Source organism: Epinephelus moara, chromosome 7, assembly GCF_006386435.1.
Source record: "Epinephelus moara isolate mb chromosome 7, YSFRI_EMoa_1.0, whole genome shotgun sequence".
NCBI classification, from domain to species: domain Eukaryota; kingdom Metazoa; phylum Chordata; class Actinopteri; order Perciformes; family Serranidae; genus Epinephelus; species Epinephelus moara.
In genome coordinates, this window is record NC_065512.1 from 6,464,645 (window position 1) to 6,481,163 (window position 16,519).

At 39.6% G+C, this 16,519-nt stretch overlaps 2 protein-coding genes across 3 annotated transcripts in view; both read right to left on the bottom strand.

Annotated features, from left to right (window-relative positions):
- Positions 1-149: 149 nt before the first annotated feature.
- ube2g2 (ubiquitin-conjugating enzyme E2G 2 (UBC7 homolog, yeast)) lies at positions 150-10,974 on the bottom strand. Its single transcript, XM_050049258.1, has 6 exons — positions 10,831-10,974; positions 9,896-9,931; positions 8,791-8,836; positions 3,729-3,847; positions 1,435-1,575; positions 150-1,297 (listed from the first exon to the last, which is right to left on the bottom strand). Exons 1-6 carry the CDS (start codon positions 10,871-10,873, stop codon positions 1,185-1,187), a joined length of 498 nt encoding a protein of 165 aa, XP_049905215.1. The 5' UTR covers positions 10,874-10,974; the 3' UTR covers positions 150-1,184.
- A 1,185-nt stretch (positions 10,975-12,159) lies between these two features.
- mylka (myosin, light chain kinase a) overlaps positions 12,160-16,519 on the bottom strand; it is a 72,365-nt gene continuing 68,005 nt past the window's right edge. For both annotated transcript variants that reach the window (XM_050049250.1, XM_050049249.1), the window contains one exon: positions 12,160-16,460. In XM_050049250.1, coding sequence (XP_049905207.1) covers positions 16,320-16,460 — 141 coding nt within the window. In that variant the 3' untranslated portion in view covers positions 12,160-16,319. The remainder of the gene's footprint in view (positions 16,461-16,519) is intronic.

Sequence of the window (16,519 nt, forward strand, 5' to 3'; positions counted from 1 at the left end):
ACTACCACACTACTTTCCCCCCTATGATTATTTAATTTTGAATGTATTTTATTTCATACGTCTTGTGTTTGCTTCTTTATTGATAGATATAATTGATGTTCCTGAAAATCTAATAAAAAGTAAATAAATAAATAAACACCACACATGAGTCTGTTTTTCTTCCCTCAGTTTATTTTTTTTTTTTTCAAATTAAGAGACAAATTAAAAGAAACTCTCATCGTCTCGTCTGTAACTTTAAAAGCAAACAAAGAACATCCAGCTTCATTTCTTAAAAATATAATAACACCCTTAAAGCAGCCGGAGCTCGTCCTCTGAATACGTCCAGGCGTCCCGAAGACAGACGGAGACAAACGTCCTTCAGATAAAGTGCATAAAGTCCAACTGAGAGAAGCTAAAGGAGCTTCAGACCGACACACATCAGACCGACAGCAGCAGGAAACATCACCGCAGTTACGACCATCAATTATCTGCTTTATCAATTATTATTAATGTTTGGTTAAAAAAAACAAACAAAAAAAAAAAAACCTTTATTGTGAAATGTTTAAGGCCAAGCTGATACTTAACTGAGTGCTGCAGGATTTTCAAAATAAAGACATTTTTATTTAAAGGTCTGCTGGTGTGATGAAGACGTCACACCTGAGCTTTATTTCACTTTAAATCTTAAATTATTTCCACTTTTTGTTTGATGTTCAGGGTGGAAATCGAGTTTGTCTTTGGATTTTTAATTTTACTAAATTTTAATAATTTTTATACATATAGTATATATTGATTATTTTATGTCCCTAATTGTTGATTGCTGTTGTTGATTGTCGTCAGTGTTCATCTGTGACCTGTGTGTTAATGCAGGTGTTGTTTCAGCTGCTGTCGGTGTGAAGCATCCACACAGTTGATGATGATGATGATGATGATGTCATCACATGACTCCTGTCGACTGGTTTTCTTCTTCTTCTGTTTAGTAAATTTAAAGTTGTGTAGCTTGTTGGATTCTTTATTGATCAAAATGTCCGTCCATCAGTTCATTGATCTGTCCGTCTCAGCAGCACTCTGTGTGTTTCTGTGTGTATGTGTATGTTACTGGTTTCCATGGTGACGGGGGAAGATGCTCAGATCTCCATTAAGTCGATGCTGCAGTTTTGTTAAAGAGGAGTGTTTCTGAAACACGTCGCACGCTGATGACATCATCTCTAAAGGCCTAGCGACTTACGTACGATCTTCTGAGCGAGTTTGTAGAACTGCTCTCTGTCCTCACGCCACATCTTAGAGGCGTCGACGTTCGCTCCGCTCTCATCATTCGGCTCTGAGAGGAGAGGAGGCAAGGAAACAAAGGAGGAAACAAGGATCCATCTTTAAAATCCTGTATGACTCAATCTATACATCCAGGTAATAAACCATGTACTGAAGCGTGCGATGAATCATGTGATGAAGGTGTCGTACCTGCCAACATGCTGACGACTGACAGCAGGATCTTCTCCACACTCTGGACTGGACTCCACCTCTCTGCACTGCTCTCATATCCCATCGGATCGTCACCTGGAGCGTGGAGGATGGAGATACACACCCGACCGTCTGGATAGACTGCAGGAGGAGAAGAGAGGAGGAGCAGGAAGAGGAGGAGGAGAGAGCAGGAGGAACTCCTTAGCATCAGAGGATAACGTTTCATCATCACAAGATTTTTAACGTCAAGACTTTTTTTTTTTTTTTTTATATATATATAGTTGAAAGTTGAGACACTTTTTATATAAAGTTCAGACAATTTTGCTAAAAGACAAGATTTTATTGTTGAACGCCAAACTTTTTGTTCAAAGTTTAACTTTTTTCTTTGAGTCAAGATTTTTATATTGAATTTTTTTGTTGTTGAAAGCTGAAATATTTTTATTTAAAGTCAAGATTTTGTGGCAAATTGTGGCATTTTTTTAAAATCTTATTTATTTGTTTTTTTATACCCTGTTATACCCAAAATGACAGTCTCTTACAGTAGTTGGGCGACTTCTCATAGAAACAAAAGAAAAAGTTGTTAAGTTGAGTTAAAAGTCACGATTTTTTTGTTTTTGTTGAAAGCCAATCTATTTCATTCAAAGTTAAACATTTTTTTTTGTTAAAACTTGTTTAAGAATTTTACGTCAAGTCTCGTTTTTCTTTGTTGAAAATCAAGATATTTTTGTTGAAGTTGAAATTTTTTTTGTTGGAATTCGAATTCTTTAAAGTCAAGATTTTATTGTTTTAAGTCAAGCAGCTTTTTCAACATGTTTTTGCCAAAAGTTTGGCTCTTTGTTCAAAGTTTAACTTTTTCATAGAAACTTGAAAGATACTTGTTGGGGCGTTGGTGGCTTAGTGGATAGAGCAGGTGCCCCATGTACAAGTCTGTTGCCGCAGAGGCCCGGGTTCGAGTCCAGCCTGTGGCCCTTTGCTGCATGTCATCCCCTCTTTCTCTCACCTCCTTTCACACTTGGCTGTCCTATCCATTAAAGGCAAAATGCCCAAAAAACATATCTTTAAAAAAAGATATTTGTTAAAAGTTCAGCCTTTTGTTAAGTTGAGGTTTTGAGGGGTTTGAGTTGAAGTTTTTTGAAAGTCGAGATTTTGAAAATGGATTTTTTTATCAAGTCCAGATATTTTTGTTGATAGTTGATACATTTTTTGTAAAAGCTGAGCTTTTTTGTTAAAACATATTTTATTGAGAGTTGAGACTTTAGTTTTCTGCGTTGAAAGTTTAAAGTTTGTTAAACGTTGGAGACTTGGTAGACCTTTTTGAAAGTGAAGACAGTTTGTTGAACACTCGGAGTGACTTCTCTAAAAAGCTGATTCACTTTTAAAAGGTTGAGACATTTAGTAAAGTCACTGAGTTCGGTCTGTTGCTCAGTGAATCTTCACATATCCAGAAGTCTGAGCGTCTGTGAGTGTTTACGTCAGGTGAGGCAGGAGATCAGAGATTATCAGTGAATATGGTTCAACCATCAAACGTGTGTTGACGGTGTGTTATCAGGCTGTGATCAGTGTTTCCTGTTGGCCTCCTGTCATGGAGGTACTTCATGCTCTCTGAAAGCTGCAGCTTTTAACAGCTGCAGGAATCAAACCATCAACCTGCAGTCGCTGCTGCAGCTCCAAGTTTTTATCTTTAAATAAAATTAAACTTCAGAATAATTCATGTGTCGACTGACGTGAATAAAACCTGCTGTAACTGTGTGATGATGATGATGAGGATGATGAAGATTCCTTCCGACAGGTAGAGTGTGTGAAGCCCTGCTCAGTGTTTCCTTCTTCACGTGTTTTATCTTTATCTGCTGCTGTTTGTTGATGGAGGATCAGATGATACAGTTACAGCAGGAAGTTCAGCTCAGGGCCATGCTGGTGTGTGTGTGTGTGTGTGTGTGTGTGTGTGTCAGTGCGATGATGATGATGATGATGATGATGATGATGATGGGTCACCAGCGAGCGTCCCGTCCTCTAATCAGTACGGAGCGTGCTCAGACTGTCTCTCTGCTGTGACATCATGGCTCAGGCTGCAGGCCACTAATCACAGCGCTAATAACAGCATGCTAACAATATGCTAACAGCATGCTAACAGTGCAACGTGTCCTGACAGGCCAAATGACAGGTTTAAAGACCAACACAGAATCTCTGCAGGTTTCTGTTGTTACTACGGAGATGTTCTGTCCAGAAGCTAAATATCTGAGCTTCGTCTGCTCAGATCGTCATGAGAAAAAATGTTTGACGATGAACAGACTCACTGTTGGGGTGGAACATGTCGCAGGTGAACCTCATCTTGGGAGGACTGAGAGGATAATCAGAGGGGAAACTGAGGACAGCTGGAAACACTCCACCTTCAAAACATGTATCCTGAGGACCCCTGAAACACAGAGAACAACAGGGTTAGAACGTTTCATCTCCACAGGAACACATCACAGAACACGGTACAGAACAACATCTGAAAAACTGAAGACAAGACAGACAACAGGAACAAAGAGGGTGATCAGAATCTGTTCTAGCAGTCTCTTGAGAGGTTCTAAGTGTCATTCGATGTTTTTGTGGCCATATAGGAGGAATTAGAGTTCCTTTAAGAGGATGCAGGGTTCTTGTTGGAGGTTCTTATGGTCCTTTACGTAGTTCTTACAGTCCTTTAGAAAATTATAGTGGTTCCAACAGTCGTTTCAGAGGTTCTAGCGGTCCTAACAATTTGAGCAGCCCTTTCGGAGGTCAGAGTGTTCCCTTGGGAAGTACTGGCGGTCTCTAAGTTGGTTTTAGTGCTTAAAGAAGAGGTTTGAACAGTCCTTTAGGAAGTTCAAGCTGACTTTGGGGAGGTTCCAAGGGTCCTTTGAGGTCGTAGTGGTCCTCTGAGAGGTTCTAGGGTTATTTTAAAAAGCTCTAGTGGTCCTTTATGTGGTTCTTACAGTCTTATCTAAAAGTTCTAGCAGTCCTTTCAGAGGTTGCTAGAATGTCTATGGACATTCAAGCAGCCTTTTAGGAGATCCTAGGGGTCCTCTCAGATTCTAGAAGTCATGGAAGTAGTTCTAGCAGTCCTTTAGGATGTTTTGACTTACTTTTCATAGGTTCCCAAGGTCCTTTGAGGTTGTAGGGGCCCTCTAAGAGGATATAGGGTTCCTTTTAAAGGTTCTAGTGGTCCTTTATGTAGTTCTTACAGTCTTCAAGAAAGTTTAAGCAATTCATGAAAAGATTTAGCAGTCCTTTCAGAGGTTTCTAGAAGTCTTTATGGACATTCAAGCACCCCTTTAAGTGGTTCTGGGGGTCCTTTCAGATTCCAGAAGTCACAGAGGTAGTTCTAGCAGTCCTTCTGGAAGTTCTAGCTTACTTCGCAGAGTTTCCAGTCATTTGAGGTTGTAGTGGTTCTCTGGGGTGATTTAGGACTCTAGGAGGCTCTAGGGTTCATTTCAAAGGTTCTAGTGGTCCTTTAGGCAGATTTAGGGTTTGCAGTCTAGGACCGAGGGTTTCTTTCAAAGGTTCTAATGGTCATTAAGTAATTCTTACAATCCTTTAGGAAGTTTTAGCGGTGCATTTAGGAGTTTTGGCAGTATTTTCAGAGGTTTTATCAATCCTTATAAACATTCTTGCAGCCCTTTAGGAGGCTCTAGTGGTCCGTTGAGATTCTAGTGGTTTTTCAGGAGGATTTCAGGTTCTTCTAAGAGAAGCTAGGATTCCTCTAAAAGATTCTATGGGTCCTTTAAATAGTTCTTACAGTCCTTTACCAAGTTTTAGCAGTTCATTGAAAAGTTTTAGCAGTTCTTTTAGAGGTTCTAGGGGATCCTTTGAGATTCTAGTGGTCACTGAGGTGGTTCTAGTAGTGCTTTTGATGGTCTTAGTGGTGAAAGATAGGTTCTAGTCGCCCTTTAGGTTAGGATGATCAAGGGTTCCTTTGGGAGGTCCTTGCTGTACGTAAGGAGATTTCAGCCGCCCTTTAGGAGATTCTACAGTTCCTGCAGGAGGTTCTAGTAGCTGTTACAGGAGTTCTAGCAGTTATTTGGGTATTTATGGTCACGGGAGGTTCTAGAAGTTGTTTAAGGAATTGTAGCCATTCTTTGGGGGATTTTAGCAGCCCTTAAGGGAGTTCTTGTGGTTACAGAGGGTTCTAGTGACCATTAGAGGGTGTTCGATAGATTGTTGGAGTCCTTAAGGTGGTTGAATCTGAAAGATTTTGGAGCTACAAGTTCGACAGTGTTCTCCACAGACTTTGAGGTTTGGCTCTGGTGGAGAACCCTCACTGACTCACTTTATCTTGATCTCTGTTTTCATTCATCACTTGCCTGTTTATCTTCACATGAAGAACAAAACCACTGAGCTGCATCACATGAAACAGTCAGGTACAGATCAGTGATCAATGATCAGTATCAGTCGGTACTCTTTTGGACGCAGTATCAGTATCAGTGTGTGTATTTGTGTATTGTTATCGTGATGTGTTCAGGGTCACGCAGCTCTGTGTTGATTATCAGACTTCAGATGATGTTTGAATATCTGAATACATCAGTTATCGGTCTCCTCATCTGTCTGCAGGTTATTTTTACTCCTCCTCCGTCAGTTAAACAGGTGACTGACCTCACTCTCTGATTGGCTATGTGCTCTGCCAATCAGCACGTCTGAGGCAGGTGTTTTATCAAACTGAAAACAACACAGAGTTCACTGTTTGATAAAGTCTCATCTCTAAATCTCTCTTCATAAATCTGTGAACAGGACGAGGTTTCTGTTTGTAGTCTGAACAATGATGACCAATCACGTTTGAGCAGGAAGTAAACAGTCTGTGTGAAGTGAAATCGGCTGAAGTGCAATCTCAGAGCCCATCGGCTATGATCAGACCACAAGTTAATTTTAATTAGCGTATTTCATATGTATCTGCAGATATGTGATTATAGAGATTATCTGAAGTAGAAGAGGAAGTCTCAGCTCAGCTATCTGCAGCTGCACCGAGTCAACTGACATACTGACCGCTGCCTTCAGGGGACTGTCAGACTGATGTGTTCACTGATCAGAGATCATTATGACGTCAGTTTACATGTAGATAAAATAATCACGTGTGTGTTTCTGGATATTTCTGATTAAAAATGTCTTCAAGAATTAATCAGTTATAAAAATGTATTTCCTGTTAATCAACATTGTTGCAGCTCAAATCATCATCATCAGTTCAGACTGGATTTGATCCAACTTTATTGACACTGTGTGGGTCAGACACAGACTCCTGGAACACCTGAGAGTGTGACAGTTACACCCGAGGCATGTCTCAGGTAATTATGGGATGTGGTGACGGTGATGTCACACTGTTGGACTGTGAATGAGCTGCAGGTTAAATTGAAGGGCAGAATGAAGCTGCTGGCACGGCAACGACATCATCATCATCAACGATGACAACATCAACATCAACATCAACAACAACAACAACAGATGATGATGATGGCACCCAGCTGCTGCCTTCACTGGCATCACGTTCACTGCAGCTTCTCCAAGTACAGCACCGATTGACAGACTGGAAACCAAAGTAAAACAGATTCTAGAGGTCCTTTAGAAAGTTCTAGCTGACTTTGTAAGTGTTCTTAGGATCATAACAATAAGAGGTGTTAGAGGCTCTAACAGTCCTTATAGAGGTTCTACAAGTCCTTACAGATGTTCTAGGGGTCCTGGGAATGTTCTAGCAGTCCTTTCAGAGGTTATATGGGTCTTTACAGACATTCTAGCGGCCCTTTCACAAATTCTATGAGTCTTCACAGATGTTTAAAGGTCCTGAGGACATTCTAGCAGCCCTTTTAGAAGTTCTAGTGGTCCTTTCAGAGGTTCCAAGTTCCTACAGAGATCCTAGGGGATCTAAAGACATTCTAGCAGCCCATTCAGAGGTTCCAGGGGTCCTTACAGATGTTCTAGCAGTTCTTTCAGAGGTTCCAGGGGTCGTCGCTGATGTTTAAGGGGTCCTGAGGACATTCTAGCAGTCATTTCAGAGGTTCTAGAGGTGCTAAAGACATTCTAGCAGCCCTTACAGTGGCTCTATGGGTCCTTACAGACTCTTTGGGGGTCCTGGGGACGTCCTAGCAGCCCTTTTCGACGTTCCAGGGGTTCTTACAAACGTTCTAGCAGTCTTTCCAGAGGTTTCAGGGGTTCTTCCAGACATTTTAGGGGTGCTAAAGACGTTCTAGCAGCCCTTTCAGAGGTTCTAGGGGTCCTTGCAGGCGTTCTAGGGGTCCTGAGAACTGTGACTGGGACTGTGTGTCACAGTGTGATTACTGTGAGAGCAGCGACACCTGCTGGTCACATACAGAATCACACCTCAAGATACAAATCAATGTGATGGTTTATTTTGTGCTCCGTTAACTGTCTCTGGTCGGCTGAGCTCGGCAGCTCCTCTCAACTTTTATCTGACGTATCATGTTCGTCTTTTTATTCAGCTAATTTTTAAACTTCTCTTCAACAGACTGATATCATTATTTTTTAAAAGTTAACAAACACCACTCACCTTAAGTTTATGTTGAGCTACTCAAATGTTAAATGTACCTAGTTTGTAATAATATAAGTTATTTTTGTTTAAGAGCACCTGAATGCAGCGAGAACACCATCCCAACTGCTCTTTATTTATTATCTGTATTTGCATTATGCAGCTGGTCAGCAAGGGGCTCTTCTGGTTTACTTGAATATGTATCTAAATAGAGGAAATAATTTGACTGAAAAAGTGGTGTCGACTATTACTGCTTTGTTTTTATTTTTTAATTATTTACCCATTTATTTATCTTTATTTTTATAGGTGTGTGCAAGTTTGTTTGTTTTTGTTTATTTTAATTTATTTTAAATCAATCAATTTGTTTATTTCTTCCTGCCTTATACTGTTACCAATACTGGCTTGAAATGTCCTAAGTTTAATTTAAGTAAGTTTATTTTTATTAATTATACCTGTCTGAATGTATGAATAGTGATATAACAAATGTTTTATTTGTATTTAACCACTTTATTACTTAATTTAAAAAAAAGAAGAAAAAAAAGGAAAAACAGATAACTTTGTAATTATGATGTGCTGTAAGACTTGCTCCAAATTTGTTCTAAATAAAAATCTAAATTAAAAAAGTTAACCTAAAATTTCCTCAGTATGTCACTCTGGTCTGCGGGCTGACTCCAGCCTGATGACATAAGCATGTGGACGGCTGTGGAAACAGTGTTTCGGTGAGTGAAGTCTGGATCTGATCTGTGAACAGTTTCTCTGTACAAAGACTCTCTCACTGATTCATCCTGTTTACATGTTGTTCTGTCTGATCACATGCTTGTTTCCATGGCGACAAAGTTGTTTCATTCACACCAATCTGTACTCACATGATGAGAGCCTCCCACTCAAAGAAGTTCTCCTCGTTGGCCGGACCTGCAGAAACAAACACACACTGTTTACGGTCTGTGCAGGAGGTCGTCGGGGAGTATTTATGAGAGGGATATCTAAAATTGAATCTAATCATGTCGATGGACAGAAAACAACATTTTACTTTTATTTTATTGCACTGAAGTACAACTTCATAAGAATTTTAGTTGAGTATTTCAGTTTTCTGCTCCTCTTATATTTTCATGCTGATTTTCACGTTTGTACTTGAATACATTTTGAATCCAGGGGCCGGTTGCACAAAGCACCTTAAGTTTGCTCCTTCCTTCCCTACCGCTGTGACTTGCAGTATCTGAAAGGACCCCTAGAACCTCCTAAAGGACTGCTAAAACTTTACTAAAGACTGTAAGAACTACCTAAAGGAGCACTAGAACTGTTCCTTTTTTAAAATGAAACCTTAAATCGGATTTAAAGGAAAATCTTAAATAGATTTTTGCAACTGGTCCCAGGACTGTTTCTGGGAACAGAGTATTTTTACACTTTAGTATTTACTGAAGTTAAAGATCTACTTCCAGCACTGCCAAAATATTCACGGTTCATAAAACATTGAAAAAGTGTAGAGATTCAGTGCTCTCCACCACAGCTGCTGTTTATTCACTTTAGGAATCAGTTACATTTATTATCATTAAAAGCTTTTGTTTCGTTGTGTCTGTGTAGAACTGTCGGCCGGCTGAGTGTCGGTGAAACAATGAAGTCACTCTGCAGATATAAAGGAGGTTTACTGCAGACAGGTCGGATCACTGATGAATAAAACATGCTGATCAACTGATGATACAGCACAAACACCTCTCAGTGAAACTCAACCTTAAGGTCATTTCTCAGACCAAATGCTTCAGTCATCAGTTCCAGCTTCTCAATATGAAGATTTTATGTTTTCTGTCAAAGTAAACTGAATATATTTTTGGTTTTAGACCAAACAGACACTTTAAAATATCAACTGGGACCTCAGTTTGTCTGTTAATGAAGAAAATGATCATCAAAATAACTGATAATTAAAGTAAATACTTAATAAACCACACATAAGCTGGTCAGGTCAAACAGTCTCACCTGCAACGATCCCCTCAGGTGGGTTCAGGGTCAGCTCTGAAACACAAACACACACATTAGCTCCAGGTTAGCTTCAGGTTAGCATGCTGTAAACCCAGGCTGTGACCTCTGACCTCTAATGTAAATAGCATTTATCTTGTGACTGAAGCTAACTCTGCTAACACACTTATTCTGAGTCTCTCTGCTTTACATCATGAGACAAATAAACCGGAAACATGAGTTTAAACATGACATCTGAGCTAACATGCTAACAGTTAAAACTACAGAGGTGGGCGGAACAGCTGCTAACACTGACAAGCTAACAAACACGTACCATCACAGCCTCATCTTAATTAACATTATATTAACAATCAACTGATAAAACAGGACTAAATATCAACATAACACTGAAGCTAATCCTCTCAGCTAACACAGCACGCAGAGCTAGCTCCGAGTACTTCAAGTGCACCAAACTCCATTTACAAAACTACCAAAATTAGAATTATCAGACGTTACAAATATTTCATACCGTCGCTATGGACCTTTAACGTTTAATAGCAGGTTTATGACTTATAATCTCTATTTCGGCATGCAAACAAATGATTTCACTGCCCTGTATTTGTGTTAAATTAATCATGAGGTTTAAAAGTTGCATTATTCGAGTCTACGAGGGAATCTCAGGAGAGCGCTCACCAGCTACGTAATCAACTTATGTGATGTTATTTTAACGCAGTTAATGCTACTGGGTGTATGACAGTGATGCCGATTTAACTTGCATGTAAACATAAGTTTCGAGCTTTCTTAAAATAAATGAACGACAATGCCAGGAGCAACACTGAACTTAAAATCTACAGTTTTTTAAATGGAGTTTGGTGCGGGAGGATTACAGGAGCTCACTAGCCTAGCCTGTTTGCTAACATTAAAAGTTGTTGGCTGAAGGCGGCTCGTTCACTCACGTTTATACTCGGCCATGAGTCTCTTGAGCGCCGTGCCCGCCATCCTGGTTTAACGGAAAATAAAAATCAGCTCCGAGTTTAACTTCTTACGGATCTATCGCCACTGCAGTGGATACAGCGAGCATTTCCGGTTGTTTGTGTGAGCGCGAGCCGACAGCGACACCCGCTGGTACAATATTGGTACTACAGCCGCAGGACGAACTGCAGGTCAGTTACTGTAGTACACCTGAAAAATACTCAGTTACAAGTAACAGCAATACATTAAAATGTAAAGTATTATCATCTTCATCATCATCAGTAGAATGCTCTTACATTTTCAAAGTTACATTCCACTGAAAAGTATTATCAGCTAAACTTACTGATGTAAATCTAGTGAATAGCCTCGTGAATAACGCGTACTTTAATTTAACAAGTGGTCAAAAAACACTCACCGGTCACTTTATTAGGTACACCTTGCTAGTACCCGGTTGGACCCCCTTTTTAATTCTTGGTGTCATAGATTCAACAAGGTGCTGGAGACATACCTTAGAGATTTTGGTCCATATTGACATGATGACATCACACAGTTGATCCATGATGAGATCTGGTGACTGTGGAGGCCATTGGAGTACAGTGAACTCATTGTCATGTTTGAGATGATGTGAGCTTTGTGACATGGTGCGTTATCCTGCTGGAAGTAGCCATCAGAAGATGGGTACACTGTGGTCATAAAGGGATGGACACGCTCAGCAACAATACTCAGGTAGGCTGTGGTGTTTAAACCATGCTCAGTTGGTACTAAGAAAATCTCCCCCACACCATTACACCACCAGCAGCAGCCTGAAGCGTTGATACAAGGCAGGATGGATCCATGCTTCCATCTGAATGTGGTTTTTCCAATCTTCTATTGTCCAGTTTTGGTGAGAAAACCTGTGTGAATTGTAGCCTCAGTTTCCTGTTGTTAGCTGACAGGAGTGGCACCTGGTGTGGTCTTCTGCTGCTGTAGCCCATCTGCTTCAAGGTTGGACAAGGTGTTGTTGCTTCAGAGATGGTCTTCTGCAGACCTTGGTTGGAACCAGTGCTTATTTGAGTTACTGATGTTTTCACCTGCATGCCATTAGGCTGATTAATCAATACAAATTAAATCATTTTGCTCCTCAGGTGCAATCCACTATTTATTTTATATATGCAACAGTTTGATGCAGCCTATCTTTTTTACACCATTTATTTCCAATTTTCTGAAACCACCAGAGTCAGCAAACAACACCAAGAAATACACAGAGAAAAACACGTAGCTACAACACATCAGGTTCACAATGTCAGCTGGAACATCAGACACCACAGCAGCCATTTGGTTTTGTGATAAATTTATTTGGTATCTGTGAGTAACTACAGTCGTAGTGTTCTCATACATGTCATCTGCAGTTCATCAAACTGATATATATTTATAAAAATTAGAGAAATATAATCTACATACATCTAATACAAAAACAAACCAGTCTAGGAGTGACTCCACTGCTTGGTTTAGTTGTAAGAACAGTGACAAATTAAGTGGTGGCGAAGAAGATCTCCAAGAAGACGGATGCTCAAATGATAATATTAGAATTATGAATCTGTGCATTAAATAAGTCTAAAAATAAAAACATTCTGAAAAACAAACAACCACCAAACACACACACAGGCCCAGGAAAGGGTTAAACATTAGATGGATCACACACAAACACACACCTGTGAATTCGTAAAGAAGTTTCTTTGGTTTTTGGTTGAAAACTGAATCAGCCCTGAAAACCTTTAAATAAATGTTTTAAAGCACAAACAGCTGGAATGTGGCAAAAAAGAAAAAACAAAGAAAAAAAAGTTAAAGATACGACTTCGACATCAGCGTGAACACAAACACGTCAGCTCACCAGAGACGCCTTTAAATCACATCCGGTTTCTACCAGACACACACCAAGGGGTCAAAGGTCATCTGGAGCTGCTGGTCGAACTTCACTTTGAGCCAAATCAATAAAATTCCCTCGATATTTCTATCGTCCTGAACGCTCAGTAAAAAAAATATAAAATCGTTTTGTCTGTCAAACATGACATCACTGTGATTCTTAAAGTGTTTCCTTCTTTGTGTCACCATGATGTTTAATATTACATAACAACAAACTCAGAATAGATACAATGAAATTATGAAATTCGTATCTCGTAATAAGACATTGTGAAAATGTGTTTATAATTACATGATCACGAGTCATGATTATGAGAAAACGTCTTGTACTATCATGATTTTCATAAAATCTCAAAATGTCCGGGTGTTTTCAAACTAAACTTCAACATGTGCTAAGTTTTAAAACTCAGTGAGCTGATAAAACATTCTGGGTATTCTGGACGATCATCTATACATGCTAACGAACGTCTTTTCAAGATAAAAAGACTTATTTCGTTCCACGACGTGACAAATGTGTGGTAGAAAAGTTTTAAATCACCCAGACGATCGTTAAAAGCGTCACCTCGTTGCTTTAAGGCGAACAACGTAAGGCGGAGGTGATGTCAGCTGGTAAAACTGCTGTCGAAGTCAAAAATACAAACGTAACGAGAAAAGTGCTCAAACAGAAGAGAAGAAACAAACAGACACATTCAACGTTTCTCAGCTGAACACATCGGATGCAAAGAGGGAGCAGCTAGATTATAGACTACAAATGGGTTATTGTTATATAAGTTATCATCACTGTCACCATTCTGCCTCTCACCCTCAGCCTTATATTTACAGAGCGAGGTCACGTCAGCGTTAAGGCATTCGGTTTGTAGCAGCTCAGAGTGGCAACAACACGAAACTGTTTGAACTTGGAAGACTTCATTACCCATAAACCCTGTGTGGTGAAGTAAACGTTATCACTTCCTGGTGTTCTTCTGTACTACACTACTATTTTAACCAAAGTCTAGGTAACGTTTGTAGAACATAAAAATTTAATCTGAGACTAACACGGAGAACGCTCAAATCAAAACAGGTCTGACAGCTACGCTAACATCACTGTGTGAAGTGGATTATGCCAACGTTAGCTACCAAGCTAACTGTGTTTTTCTTGGTCATTGTGTTCAAATTGTATTCTGACGGTCCAAACCTTTAATTATTTGATTATTCTTTTTCTATCCCTTGTTTTAATTCTCACACCCTATATCTCTGCTGCTAATGAGCTAATTTGTATTAGCTGGTGAGCTAACCTCAGCGACCATAGCTACAAATATTTCTTCATTTGATGTTCGCTTTAGGGCTGAATCCAGTTTAATACTTTCATAACTGATTAATATATTTATTAGTTTTATAACTGATGTATTTATTTATTACAAACTGTGTTCAGATGGGTCACAGCTGTCAGCTAACAGTCAGGCTAAGGTTAGCTAACAAATATTAGCTAAAATGAGCTTTAGGGCTGAATCCAGTTTAATACTTTAATAACTGATTAATACATTTATTAGTTTTATAATTAATTTGTTTATTTATTCATTACAAACCATGTTCGCGTGGTTCACAGCTGTCAGCTAACAGTTAACAGTCAGGCTAACATTAAATGTTAAGGAGCTCCATCTAAAGTTACCTCTAGTTTATTACTTACACATTCATTCCCTTTTCTACTGTTTGGGTCCTTTAGTTATTTACCTGTAAATTATTTATTTCACCCCCCTCAGCAGAGACCTTAGTTAATAATTATTCTTAGCTAGCGAGCTAACATCAGTTGAACAGCTCAGACGTCTGCTGCTAATGTTTGTTAGCTGATGTCAGCAAACCAATTCCACTTAGTGCTCTATCTGAAGTTAGCTTTGTTGTTGCAGTTACTGATTTATTAGTTTTTCAACTAATCTGTCATATATTCTGTATAAAATGTATTTATATGACCAAAGTTGTTTTAATTCACTTCTCACAGCTCAGATGTCTGCTGCTAATGTTTATTAGCTGACGTTAGCAAACCAGTATTAGCCGTGGTTTAGTGTAGTCCAAGAGGTGGGTGTACTAGTAATTAGATGGGTATTTTATCGGGAAGGAAGTGGGTTTACTCTTCTATATATTCCACTGGCTTTTTGGCTGATAGGTTGGTATACTGTAAACTGCCAGAAAAAAGAGGTGGGTATACCTCTGTATACCTCTGTATACCCTGCACTGTTAGCTGTTAGCTTGTTAGCTGTTACCTGTTAGCTTTAGGGTTGCATCCAATTATTTCTGTACATAATTAGACCATTCAGTAATCTTTAAATAACTGATTTGAGTTTTGTTTGCACTAATTTTATTCTTGTGGTTGAAACTGTTTTAATTAAGCTGTCAAAGCCCTACCCTCTGCTGCTAATTAGCTAATGTTTATTAGCTATTGGGCTACCAATAGTAGGGGTTATGTTTGCTAACTAATGCTAGTTAGCTGTCTGACTCTCTCGAAGGGATCATCAGTAACATCTGGATCATCTTTAGGTGACAAATGTAATTTTCATCCCTCTCGTCTTCACCACACCGTTAGCTGCGACGCTAACACAACTTAAATACTTTTGGAGTTCTGTCTTGATGTCTGGAGTCATTGGAGCTTTTTCACAGTAAGCCACTTTATTCTGACGTGGCCCAACTCTGTGAATATAAAGCTCTTCATCATTCTTCCTCTTCACTTCTTCCATCATACCCTCTTCTTCCTCACCTGGACTCCCACAGGGAGCAGGTCTGGTTCACATACAGTACAGTTTTCATGGGTTGGTTAAACAGACAGTTAAAGCCCCACGCCCTGCAAACAATGACAACAACTACAGCTCCCATGAGTCTTTGATGACGGGGCCCTGGGAGCTGGAGCTCAGCGTTAATGATGAATAAACGTTTTCACATTTCATAAGCATCAAACTGAAGTTAAAGACTAGTATGTGTTCAGCTAGCAACTCTTCATCAGTGAGTTTCCCCAGAAAGGTTTTTTCGGTCTTTGGTGAAGACCTGAAACATGACACTGGGTTAAAAACAGATTTTTGGAATATTTAAGATCAGTGTTTACTAGCTAGTTTACTTACTTTTTTTTTTCAAAATGGAGATCTGCTAATCAAGACATTGCTCCAAGGCGCCACTCATGCTAAAAATTATTTAAAATTGCGAGAATCAATATTAAATATTATATTAAGAATGGACAGAAAACCCAGGTATCCTGTTTTAATTATACGTCATTAAGAAAAAGCAATGAAATACAATGTAAGAGGAGACCCACCAATGAATAGAGGCTAACCTGAAAGGGACGGGGCTTCTGTTCTCCAGGTGTCAGGTGGGCAGAGTTTGACCATCACTAAAAGAGATTATAGTTGCGCTGTTCGGTGTGTGGTTTGACTGGTGAGTTAGAGACTTTTTTTAAATACTGTCATTACACGGTCAATACAAACCCCGCCCACCTGCTCCTCCAATCACAATCTGTTATTTATGGGTAAGTGTTTCCTACTCAGGTCGGACAAGCTGAAGAAAAGCACCACCTCCTCCTACGCTTCCTGTGGGAGTCCAGACCAACACTGATTTATTCCTCCTCTTCCTCTTCCTCCTCTTCCTCCTCTTCCTCTCCAGCCATCACCTCCACCAGCAGCTCAGCGGTGCACGTTGCCTCCCCAAGACTGTTGACTGCCTTCACCGTGTACTTGGCGTCGTCATCGCCTGACACCTGCAGGTTTACATCAGCAAATATGAGAATTAATGAGGAAAGTTAAGTGTCTTTAGTGT

What these genes read in the sequence shown, in the direction of transcription:
- ube2g2 (XM_050049258.1), bottom strand. Translation starts at nt 10,873, where the DNA reads ATGGCGGGCACGGCGCTCAAGAGACTCATGGCCGAGTATAAAC. An exon ending in ACTCATGGCCGAGTATAAAC is followed by an intron (nt 9,932 to 10,830) that starts GTGAGTGAACGA and finishes TTTGTGTTTCAG; the next exon opens with AGCTGACCCTGAACCCACCT. An exon ending in GAGTGGGAGGCTCTCATCAT is followed by an intron (nt 3,848 to 8,790) that starts GTGAGTACAGAT and finishes TCTGTGTTTCAG; the next exon opens with GGGTCCTCAGGATACATGTT.